This window comes from Emys orbicularis, chromosome 2 (assembly GCF_028017835.1).
Source record: "Emys orbicularis isolate rEmyOrb1 chromosome 2, rEmyOrb1.hap1, whole genome shotgun sequence".
Classification (NCBI taxonomy): Eukaryota; Metazoa; Chordata; order Testudines; family Emydidae; genus Emys; species Emys orbicularis.
This window is the reverse complement of record NC_088684.1, coordinates 24,636,814-24,649,557: the sequence shown is the minus strand read 5'-3', so window position 1 is coordinate 24,649,557 and position 12,744 is coordinate 24,636,814. Positions and strand designations below refer to the sequence as shown.

Genomic DNA, 12,744 nt, shown 5'->3' with positions numbered 1-12,744 from the left:
TTAGCATATGCTTAAACCCCAGTGAATTCGTAGGACTTAAGCACACACCTAGGTAGTTCCCTGAGTAGGGTTGCTTTCCTGAATTGGGGCCTACAAGAATAGAATAATCTATATGAGTCAGGAAGAAGAAAGAAGTGTTTGTTTTTTGTAGGATATACTTTTCTGCTAATACTAATCATGTACTTTACAGGGTGGTCCGGGTGTCAGAGGCCCAAAGGGTCATCGTGGTGATCAAGGTCCAAAGGTAATCTGCCACCACTATGCAGTTGTAACATGCACCCTTTTTTTGGCTTTTGTCTGTTTGTGTCTAAATCTAGATATTTTTTTCTCGAATGAGCTTAAATCTAGATTGTGATGTTCCTGAAGAAAGGGGTAGCCAAATGCCATTGGTATTTGTTGGAGATCCTGGATCATACTGGCTACACATCATGTTTGTTTCTGGGTGAGGGGCAGTAAAATGCATAGTGCTGCTGCTGTCAGCAGGGCCGGCTTTAGGGCGATTCCCCCAATTCCCGGGAATCAGGCCCCGCACCTAAGAGGGCCTCGCAGCATCCGGAAGAGGGGCCTCGCACCCTCCGCCGAAGTGCCGCCGGAAACAGCGGCAACCGATTGAGCTGCTGCCAAATTGCTGCCGCTATCTTCGGCAGCAGCTCAATCGCTGCCGCTGTCTTCGGCGGCATTTCGGCGGCTGCTCTTTTGAATCGGGCCCCACACGTCCTAAAGCCGGCCCTGGCTGTCAGCATATAGCTGTGGCTTTTTGCATGCCTAAAGGAATAAGACCTTTGTAAATAGGAGCCTTATTGTCCTGTCAGCATGTTAACTCATATTTTAGGTGCTGTTGAATCTATTGGTATTTAATTCTGCCCACAGACACTCCCTTCTTATGTACAGTAGGAGTTAAACTTATGGCCTTTATGTTTTCCCTATTGGTGTCATAGGGCCTAGATGGACCTCGTGGTGAAGCTGGTGCTCCAGGACCCCAAGGGCATCCAGGACCCCAAGGGCCAAGTGGACTTTCTATTCAAGGGCTTCCAGTAAGTCCTAAATGAACAACTGTGGTGTTAATTTTGTCGCAGGAGTTAGCCAGAACCCATACATTAGGCTGTACCAAAAGGTTAGATAAAACTAGAACTAGGACTGAGCTGCAAAGTTTTAAGCTGCCTTTATTCAATTTTTATCAATTTAAATGTTTCACAGTTGCAGGAAATTGTCCGAGGGCCAGTCGATGGTGAGGTCAGACAATCGTCATCATCTAATGACAGTCATCTAATCCAGATCTGAACTTCACCAAAGTCTGAGATGTCTGGATCATGGATTTGGGTTTAACCTGTGATAGGAATAGGAGCCAGCTCCAACATTCAGATATGTATTTGGATCTGGAGTTCACTAAACCTCAAGAGAGTTTGCACCATGGGTTTTTGGGTCAGACCCAAATCTAGATAAAAGTTTTAAAAAATGCTGTGAGCTGGAGTGTATGGCAGGAACACTTAAAACATAGTATTTTTTTGTTTGAGATCATCAAAGTCACAGAAAATCAGTGCAGTTCCTAGTGGAGAGATGTTCACATACCAAAACCCCTCCATTACCTAAATTAACTGGCACTAACTGGTACACTTGTTGGCAGCCGCATCGGAGAGGCCAGGGAGTGAATTGATAGGCATAGAGCCAGAAATACTGTTTTAGGGCTGGTTTCTCAATACCAATGTTGAGACACATCTGCAGTGCAAAAAACCTACACTACCAATGCTCATGCTGTCATAAATAGGCTTGGAAGGATTAGATTTTTATTAGTAAGCATCAGTAAATGTTGCTGTACACATGCAAACTGATGAAATAATATTTCCATCCATAATAACTGAAATTTACAGACTGGCAAGGTAAGAAAAATGCTGCTGGAGACCTCATTAGAGTTTGATTTAAGGATATTTACTGCCTACATTTTGACGTGTGATGTTGGCAATTTGTGTTTTAATGGTTATAAAAGATTTAACTTTTTGAATTTCAGCATTGACTGTCATTAGATGATGATGATTGTTTGACCTCCCAATTGTCTGGCCCTCTGATCATTTCCTGCAACTGTGAACAATTTAAATTGATAAAAATTGAATAAAAGCAGCTTAAAATCCATAATTTTGTGCAACTGTAAAAATTTAAATAGCAAAAAATGCTTAAAATTAAACATCAATATTACCTGTCGAAATTATAAAAATATTGAATTCTGCACATCTACTTATAAAAAATAGATAATATATAATAATGTATGATAATATATACTAATAATTGTCATGTGGATGGATATACACAGGCCTTGAGGACTATCAACCCAGCACCTTTTCCTTGTAGAAAAATCTAAACAAATTTAATAGAGTACAATATTCTTTCTACAGAATTTTTTAACCAACCTATCGGATTCAATAGCAGTAACATAATTAAACAGGTTTCAATAGAAATTATTCTTAACACCTTGTCATGGGCTGTACAAACCCCACACTGGAAGGGAAGGGACTAAAGAATTGCTTTGGGCCCAGATGTTCTTCCCCACTGCACCTGCAAAGCTTGCACGGGCTAGAGGAGGAGCTTACAGGGGAGCAGAGTAGCTCAGTAGCTTGCAAACAGCTGAGGTGGCCTCTGAGCTCCGGGGAAAGAGCACAGCAGGAGCCTGAACCCTGGCTGTAATGACCTTGCCAAGCCAGCAAAGGAGGGATCTGTGACGCTGTGAAGGTTAGAGACCCATTGGAGAGGGTCCCCTACCAGCCCCTGGAATGGGGAATCTAGCTGAGGGATATCCCTGAAGGTAGAAGGTCTGAACCATGAGGCCCCAAATTAAGGGGAAGCCAATCCCTTACCTAATCCAGAAATCTACCCTGTTGTTGGACCCTCTACGTATACCCTGAAAGGGGTGCACGGAGTGGCCATAAAAAGGGGAGCGCCTGAAAAGGAAAAAGCCTGCCACACCCATGCCTGACCACTTGGGGACATTGGCATATTTCATGTGCCCCACATATTTTTAATTCTTTTTTTTTTTTTTTTTGGCAGAAAATAGCTTCTGCTGAAAAGTTGCTGCAATTCTACCTTTTGTCCACCAGAGGGTGCTGTGGTGCTAGAACAGAGCAGCAGCTCCCAACAGAAAATCATAGAATCATAGAATATCAGGGTTGGAAGGGACCTCAGGAGGTCATCTAGTCCAACCCCTTGCTCAAAGCAGGACCAACCCCCAACTAAATCATCCCAGCCAGGGCTTTGTCAAGCCTGCCCTTAAAAACCTCTAAGGAAGGAGATTCCACCACCTCCCTAGGTAACCCAATCCAGTGCTTCACCACCCTCCTAGTGAAAAAGTTTTTCCTAATATCCAACCTAAACCTCCCCCACTGCAACTTGAGACCATTGCTCCTTGTTCTGTCCGGAGCATAACTTCTGCTGTTCCACATTTTGCCCACCAAAGGGCGCTGTGGCACTAGAACACAGCAGCTGCTCCTGGCAAGCCCCAACTATGATAGGGAAGAGAAAGAGCCTGCCTACTTCACAGTGCCTGTTGGGCCAAGTCAGGAGATAAGGGATATGGGGCGACAGACAGTGTGGGTCTGCTTGGGGGTCAGACAGGGGCTCATAAGGGCCAGTGGGTGAGGACAGACTGGGACAGGGTTGAATGGGAGTGGAGGCGCTGGGCCACCGGGGGGGAGGGAGGTGCAGGGCCACATGGGTGGAGGGGGATGCAGAGCTACAGGGGAAGAGGGATGGCTGAGTGGGGGACAAAGACACATGGAGACGGGGTGAAGAGACACATGGAGATGGGGGGGCTGGCTGAATATCATAGAATATCAGGGTTGAGAGGGCGCAGGGCCATGGTGAGGGGGTGCAGAGCTACAGGGGCGAGGGGGATGGCTGAGTGGGGGCATAGAGACACATGGGGACGGGATGCAGGAATACATGGAGATGAGGGGTGGGGGCTCACTGAGGGGGTGCAGGGACACATGGAGATGGGGGGGTGTAGGGCCACATGGGGACAGGAGGTGGCTGAGGGGGGCACAGAGACACATGGGGACAGGCAGGGGTGCAGGGCCACATGGGGATGGGAGGAGTGGGTGTCTGAGTGGGGGTGCAGGGACACGTGGACGGGGGGGTGCAAGGACAGATGGGGGTATAGGGACACATGGGCACAGGCGCTGATGTGCCTGACTGAATGGGAGAGGCTAGGGGTCAGCCAGGATCTGCATGGGGTATGCTCCCTAAAATCCCTCCCCGCCCCCTAAAATAACCTGTTCCATACTTTTCCCACCCATACCCAACAACCCTTCAAGTTCATACCCAGGCTATTTCCCAGCAATTACTTCACTCTCCCTCAGCTCCTCCATTATCCCTGACTCCCCCAAGCCTTTGCACTTCTTCTGAGAGGTGCAGGAAATATGGTTCTGTGCTGTAGTTTAAATGAATTATTACTCAGAATTCTGTATTAATATGCCTAGTAAGGAATCTACTTGTCAAAAAACATTTTGTGAATCTTTTTTTTTTGTCTGTGTTGTTACAGACATACTTACTGACGGGTATTTTGAAATCAATTACCAAAATAATTGAAACTGGTGTGATCATATTGTGTTATTTTAACAAAATATGCAGAATTTTGCAGAATTTCAAAATGTGTCCAGAATTTTTAAATTTTTGGCACAGAATTCTCCCAGGATTTTATATCCTTGATTATTTTAGCAGAGAATATAATCAAGAATATATGGGCTGTAGGAATAATTTCCAATCCTTTCTATAGAATTTAATAGAGAATTATATTCCTGCTGTGGAATTTTATTGACTGGTTAAAAACATCCTATAGAAAGGATATTCTTGGTTATTAATCATGTATATTCTATAGAAACCTGTTTAATTTCTATAGAACTCTGTTGATTTAATCTTTATAGGACATTTCCCTGAGTGTCAAAGAGAAGCAAATTCGCTCACAGGGAAAAGAATGTGTTTCCACTAGGGCTCTCAATTAATCATAGTTAACACATGCAATTAACTAAAAAAAAATTAATCATTTTAATTGCACTGTTAAACAATAGAATACCAATTAAAATTTATTAAATATTTTTCGATGTTTCTCTACATTTTCAAATATATTGATTTCAATTACAACACGGTATACAAAGTGTACAATGCTCACGTTGTATTATTATTTTTATTGCAAATATTTGCACTGTAAAAATGATAAACAAAAGAAAAAGTATTTTTCAATTCATCTCATACAAGTACCATAATGCAATCTCTTTATCATGAAAGTGCAACTTTCAAATATAGATTTTTTTTTGTTACGTAACTGCACTAAAAAAAAAAACAATTTAAAACTATCTAGAGCCTACAAGTCCACTCAGTCATACTTCTTGTTCACATTTGTTTACATTTACAGGAGATAATGCTACCAGCTTCTTATTTACAATGTCACCTGAAAGTGAGAACAGGCATTCACATGACACGTTTGTAGCCGGCATTGCAAGATATTTACATGCCAGATATGCTAAACATTCATATGCCCCTTCATGCTTCGGCCACCATTCCAGAGAACATGCTTCCATGCTGATGACGTTCATTAAAAAAATAATTCGTTAATTAAATTTTGACTGAGCTCCTTAGGGGGAGAATAGTATGTCTCCTGCACTGTTTTACCTGCATTCTGCCATATATTTCATGTTATAGCAGTCTCGGATGATGACCAGCACATGTTGTTCGTTTTAAGAGCACTTTCACTACAGATCTGACAAAATGAAAAGAAGGTACCAATGTGAGATTTCTAAAGATAACTGCAGCACTCAGCCCAAGATTTAAGAATCTGAAGTGCCTTCCAAAATCTGACAGGGATGAGGTGTGGAGCATGCTTTCAGAAGTCTTAAAAGAGCAACACTCAGATGTGGAAACTACAGAACCTGAACCACTAAAAAAGAAAATCGACCATCTGCTCGTGGCATCTGACCCACCGATGCATGTTTACTCATCATCTCTGCACTACTTTGGATCATTATCGAGCAGAACCTGTCATCAGCATGGACACGTCCTCTGGAATGATGGTTGAAGCATGAAGGGACATATGAATCTTTAGCACATCTGGCACGTAAATACCTTGCAACGCCGGCTACAACAATGCCATGCGAATGCCTGTTCTCACGTTCAGGTGATGTAAACTAGAAGTGGGCAGCATTATCTCCTGCAAATTTAAACAAACGTGTTTGTCTGAGCGATTGGCTGAACAAGAAATAGGACTGAGTGGACTTGTAGGCTCTAAAGTTTTACATTTTTATTTTTGAATGCAGTTATTTTTTGTACATAATTGTACATTTATAAGTTCAACTTTCATGATAAAGAGATTGCACTACAGTCCTTGTATGAGGTGAATTGAAAAATACTATTGTTTTTTCTTTTTTACAACAAAATATTTGTAATAAAAAATAAAGTGAGCCCCGTACTCTTTGTGTTGTGTTGTAATTGAAATCCATATATTTAAAAATGTAGAAAACATCCAAAAATATTTAAATAAATGGCATTCTATTGTTTAACAGTGCGAATAATCGTGCAATTAATCGCGATTAATTTTTTAAATCACGCAATTAATTGTGATTAATTTTTTTAATGCTTTGACAGCCCTAGTTTCCATTTTGTTAAAGGTTATCGCTTTGTCACGATAATTTGACAGTCATTTTTGAATCAGAGTTTCCTTTTCTTTATTTTCCATATCTCTAAAGATTTAATTTACATTTTTGCAAACCAGTACTGCAGATACAATTTTTGGATATTCTTAAGTAGGAAAAATTAATCTGTGGTTAATCTTTTTTACATTGTTTTGAAAAGAACAATTGAAAATAGGAGGCAAGCAGCAATTTATGTGTTTAACTATGTGTGATTATTGATCTCCAGGGAACACCAGGTGAAAAAGGAGAGAAGGGTGATCGTGGTCTCCCTGGTCAGCAGGTATTCCCTATATTATTGCTTTAATGTATCATTTAGTAGATCTATTTGAATGTGGAATTGCCATCCTTGTGTTGGGCAGAGCAGATATTCAAAGATATTGAGGGGCACTGTGGTGTAACTGAACCTGCAAGGGATTTAGAATCAGTAACCTCTGAGATCTGACTGTGGCCCGTCACTGATTTGTTGTGTGTCCATGGGCAAATCACTTAGGGCCTGACTTTGAAGAGCCAGCCTCTCCTTTTGTATCCACAAGTAATCTGAGGTGCAATTTTGTGAGAGCAACTGTGAGCAAGTAGCTATCTGACTACCTGATTTGCAGAACTCTGGTAGGTGGATATCTACCTATCCTCATGGGAACCTGTAATATTACAGTTGTAATGATTAGTAAGGGAGGCTCTTTTAATTGCCATTTAAAAATCAGGCACTCAATTTTTCTCGACTTCCGTATGAGGAGAGATTAATAAGATTGGGACTTTTCAGCTTGGAAAAGCGACAACTAAGGGGGGGATATGATTGCGGTCTATAAAATCATGACTGGTGTGGAGAAAGTAAATAAGGAAGTGTTATTTACTCCTTCTCATAACACAAGAACTAGGGGTCACCAAATGAAATTAATAGGCAGCAGGCTTAAAACAAACAAAAGGAAGTATTTCTTCACACAACACACAGTCAACCTGTGGAACTCTTTACCAGAAGATGTTGTGAAGGCCAAGACTTTAATAGGGCTCAAAAAAGAGTTAGATAAATTCATAGAGGATAGGTCCATCAATGGTTATTAGCCAGGATGGGCAGGGATGTTGTCCCTAGCCTCTGTTTGCCAGAAGCTGGAAATGAGCAACAGGGAATGGTTATCTGTTCTTTCGATTCCCTCTGGGGCACGTGGTATTGGCCACTCTCAGGAGACAGGATACTGGGCTAGATGGACCCTTGGTCTGACCCAGTGTGGCTGTTCTTATGTTCTATGGCCATCTTGCAAGATGCTGAGGGTTGCTGAGCGCCCTCAGCTCTTACTGAAGTCAATTTTCCTGATATGTAGCCTCAATTTTTCATTTCTTAGTTTATCATATTATTCCTGGTTATAATCTCTTGTACCAACCAACCAAGATAAATCCTTTCTCTCCTTGATGTTTACACACTTCAGATATTTGTTGGCTGTTACCAGGTTCCCCAATTTCTAGCCCTGCTAGATACTTAGCTCTCATAATCTTTCCTCATAAATCAATCTCTCCGGCCTTCTGGATCATTTTGTATGCCTGTGGCTGCAGTAATGGTCCGGGATCAATGCCAATGCCTCTCAGCAGCCAGTTGGAGGAGAGGGAGGATTTCATCTGAACTCTGTGGAACTCTGCCAGGCATAGCTCATTTATTTGGGCTGGATGCTTGATCAAGGGTTTGCCCCTTTGCTATTACTGCACTGAGTTCAGACAATATGGTAACTCATCCCTTTACAAAAACTGAGAGAGAGAGAGATGGAAATAGTGATTTAGTTTAAGGATCTGATTTACCACAATGGAGTTACACTGGTATAAAACTGGAGTGATGCAGTGGTGGCATCTGTAGACATTATTTGCTTTTAAATAATATATTAAAACTGAAAAGGTTAATTGCATGTGCATATTAATAAGTCCTGTTTATTTCACTGAAGCTCCACCTTACCTGAATCATAGATATGGCCCTACCATGAGTCACCCTGTGGAGTATCTGAAGCCCCGTTTATCCCAGGGCTTTTGATGTCATGTCAGATAAAGGGGTTGCACTATACTGTGTAGGGGTTGCTGCCACTCTGATCTTTTGCCCCCTTATCATTCATAGGGTGTCCCAGGAGCATCAGGATCACCGGGACGGGATGGAACTCAAGGTCAAAGGGTAAGGTGAAACAAACAGATTTTTCATTTGAAGCATTTCCATTCCATCAGCGATGGCCCTGGGACAGGCGAGACCTGGGAAGTGTAAGGAGGGCAAACGACTATATTGAAATGTGCCCTCTCACTCTTCTCTTCTGCAGACTAAATAAGCCCAGTTCCCTCAGCCTCTCCTCATAAGTCATGTGTCCCAGCCCCCTAATCGTTATTGTTGCCCTCCGCTGGACTTTCTCCAAGTTCATTCCATACTGTATTTATTTAATTTAAATATATAATTCAAAATAACAAATTCTACATCTTATATTTAGGCTCACAATTTGTTTAACTGGAAAAAATTGAAACTGGTGCTGTAACTGGAAAAAAAAAAGTTAACTACATCAAGCAACGCCACAACTTACGTATAGTGGGTTCTAATGTGTTATCAATAGGATAAAAAGTAGTGTCGTAAACCTCAGCCATCCCTTTTTAGGGGGCCCATTGACTATTCTGCCCTGGTGTCCGGAATTGCTGTTAAATAATGGTAATAATGATAATAATAATAAGGGTCTATTTATATAATAGTTTTAGATTTATACCTGATAGTTCTTGTGCACTGGTGCCAGTACTGTGGGGGAATCAAAATTGTTATTAGTTTAATTTACAGTCAGTCCAGTGACACAGCAATCTAGTACATAGGTGTCCATGTCACAAACACTACCATGATTACAGCTGGCACTAACTAGCACCTTTGTTGGTTGTCTCAAGAGAGAAGCAAGGAACAGAACTGGGATACTTTATTGCCCTCCAGAACAGGTTGAAAAATTTTGGAATAACAATAAGGAAGCCTGTACTATTTCTGATGTATTTGTTTGGTACAAATAGAGGTCTTCTGTGTCCAATACTCTTAATCTGGCAGTACGTTATTTTCTATAAATGTTTAAAAATGAAACATGGGTAAAAGAGTAGGTGAATGCTGTTAAACTAAGAATGAACTACATAATAATAGAAAGATGTGATCAACTTTCTTCTGCTTGTGGTAGACTGAGGGATATTTACATTCTGGCTAGCAACCAAGATATGGATCTTAGTATTAACTTATTTGTTTAAACCTCTAGGTACTTTCACCTGTGTCTTTGGAAACCTCTATAAGTTAGACTTATAAAGCAGCAGCTGATCAGTCTTTTGTTTCATACTGCTAGGTACACTGAATCCAGGTATTGCAAAAGAATCCCTACCTGATTATTAATAATTCAGTACAATGTACAGGTCAAGTACATAGTTAAATTGGACTTATAGTTTCCTTTAAACAAGATTTACATTCTCTTCTGGATATTTAGAAGCTTTTCTGGAAAATAGCCATGAAACTTTGTAACTTCAGAAATATGTGGAGCTTTCTTCTTCATTCTTTGGACATCTAGCATTGAGCTGAGCCCTGTTATTTCAGGATCTGTATAGTGGTTCAGATCTTGGCCCCAATCCTGCAAACCCTTAAGCACATTTAACTTTAAGCCTGTGAGTAGTTCCACTGAAGTCAGTATAGTGTTTGGGGCAATAGATGGTTTCCCTCTGAAATTAAGAAAAAAAGGAGAGAATTTTAAAGAGTAAGATTTGTGCTGAGTTATGTTCAGATCGAAATCAACATTTTGAACTAAGTTTCCAAGTTTACAACTAAATTACGAGTCAAACATATGAGATCAGAAATCTTGCTCTATTATGTTAGACAATCAGACTTCATATCAACTGCCCTCTTTTCAATCTTATTCTAAGTGTATGCCTTTTCCTATGTTGTATACTACATACCTCTCTGTTTTTCTAATACCTCACCATCTTGTAGCTTCTCTTAGCCCCTTCCCTTTGGCTATGTCTGCATTGGCCTTCCCCCTCCCCCTCCCCCTCCCCCTCCCCCTCCCCCTCCCCCTTACTGTTGCCACCACTGGTTCAGCTGCAATTAGGGTACTGGGGAGAGCACTAGTGTATAAGGCTTCCGTGACCACTGGTGTTCTTGTCACCATTTTGTCGAACCTTGCTCAGAGCAAGTCTAGGTGACATGGTGCTAAAAATGCTAGTGGCCTCCAGTGACTTGTCTGTGTAACCCACTAGTGAATGTGTTACAGGTTCTCTTCTGTGCCCAATCCCTAGAGATATGAGGCTGCTACAGCCCCACTTAGACAGCTTTGCCATTTTATCTCAAGCTGTAGCTACTTATACTTTTGGCTCCAGAGGTGCCCAGTTCAACCCCTTGTGTGTCAGACAGTAGTTTTTAAATTGGTGCTACCACTTGGGAGCTGAAGTGATAGTGTAGTCACAGTAGGATATTTTTGAGAAAAAAGGATGGCAGACAAAGGCTTTGATTAAGTGAGGGGAAAGGCATGTAACTCTTATTCTGGAGATAGCCCCAGGGTGGTTTATAATAAGGGTGGGAAGTTAAATAAATTCTCAGTTTTAAATACTGATAAAGCTACTAGGGGGGAAGCTGTTCTAGACTTGATTTTAACAAATAGGGAGGAACTTGTTGAGAATTTGAAAGTAGAAGGCAGCCTGGGTGAAAGTGATCATGAAATCATAGAGTTTGCAATTCTAAGGAAGGGTAGAAGGGAGAACAGCAAAATAGAGACAATGGATTTCAGGAAGGCAGATTTTGGTAAGCTCAGAGAGCTGATAGGTAAGGTCCCATGGGAATCAAGACTGAGGGGAAAAACAACTGAGGAGAGTTGGCAGTTTTTCAAAGGGACACTATTAAGGGCCCAAAAGCAAGCTATTCCGCTGGTTAGGAAAGATAGAAAATGTGGCAAAAGACCACCTTGGCTTAACCACGAGATCTTGCATGATCTAAAAAATAAAAAGGAGTCATATAAAAAATGGAAACTAGGACAGATTACAAAGGATGAATATAGGCAAACAACAAAGGAATGCAGGGGCAAGATTAGAAAGGCAAAGGCACAAAATGAGCTCAAACTAGCTACGGGAATAAAGGGAAACAAGAAAACTTTTTATCAATACATTAGAAGCAAGAGGAAGACCAAAGACAGGGTAGGCCCACTGCTTAGTGAAGAGAGAGAAACAGTAACAGGAAACTTGGAAATGGCAGAGATGCTTAATGACTTCTTTGTTTCGGTCTTCACCAAGAAGTCTGAAGGAATGCCTAACATAGTGAATGCTAATGGGAAGGGGGTAGGTTTAGCAGATAAAATAAAAAAGAACAAGTTAAAAATCACTTAGAAAAGTTAGATGCCTGCAAGTCACCAGGGCCTGATGAAATGCATCCTAGAATACTCAAGGAGCTAATAGAGGAGGTATCTGAGCCTCTAGCTATTATCTTTGGAAAATCATGGGAGACGGGAGAGATTCCAGAAGACTGGAAAAGGGCAAATATAGTGCCCATCTATAAAAAGGGAAATAAAAACAACCCAGGAAACTACAGACCAGTTAGTTTAACTTCTGTGCCAGGGAAGATAATGGAGCAAGTAATTAAGGAAATCCTCTGCAAACACTTGGAAGGTGGTAAGGTGATAGGGAACAGCCAGCATGGATTTGTAAAGAACAAATCATGTCAAACCAATCTGATAGCTTTCTTTGATAGGATAATGAGCCTTGTGGATAAGGGTGAAGCTGTGGATGTGGTATACCTGGACTTTAGTAAGGCATTTGATACGGTCTCGCATGATATTCTTATCGATAAACTAGGTAAATACAATTTAGATGGGGCTACTATAAGGTGGGTGCATAACTGGCTGGATAACCGTACTCAGAGAGTTGTTATTAATGGTTCCCAATCCTGCTGGAAAGGCATAACGAGTGGGGTACCGCAGGGGTCTGTTTTGGGACCGGCTCTGTTCAATATCTTCATCAACGACTTAGATATTGGCATAGAAAGTACGCTTATTAAGTTTGCGGATGATACCAAACTGGGAGGGATTGCAACTGCTTTGGAGGACAGGGTCATAATTCAAAATGA

At 41.3% G+C, this 12,744-nt stretch overlaps 1 protein-coding gene across 1 annotated transcript in view; it reads left to right on the top strand.

Annotated features, from left to right (window-relative positions):
- The window catches only part of COL14A1 (collagen type XIV alpha 1 chain), a 167,123-nt gene that overhangs the window by 124,933 nt on the left and 29,446 nt on the right, over positions 1-12,744 (top strand). Inside the window, exons 36-39 of the mRNA XM_065399762.1 lie at positions 191-244; positions 939-1,034; positions 6,895-6,948; positions 8,761-8,814. Of these exons, the coding sequence (XP_065255834.1) occupies positions 191-244; positions 939-1,034; positions 6,895-6,948; positions 8,761-8,814 (258 nt within the window). The remainder of the gene's footprint in view (positions 1-190; positions 245-938; positions 1,035-6,894; positions 6,949-8,760; positions 8,815-12,744) is intronic.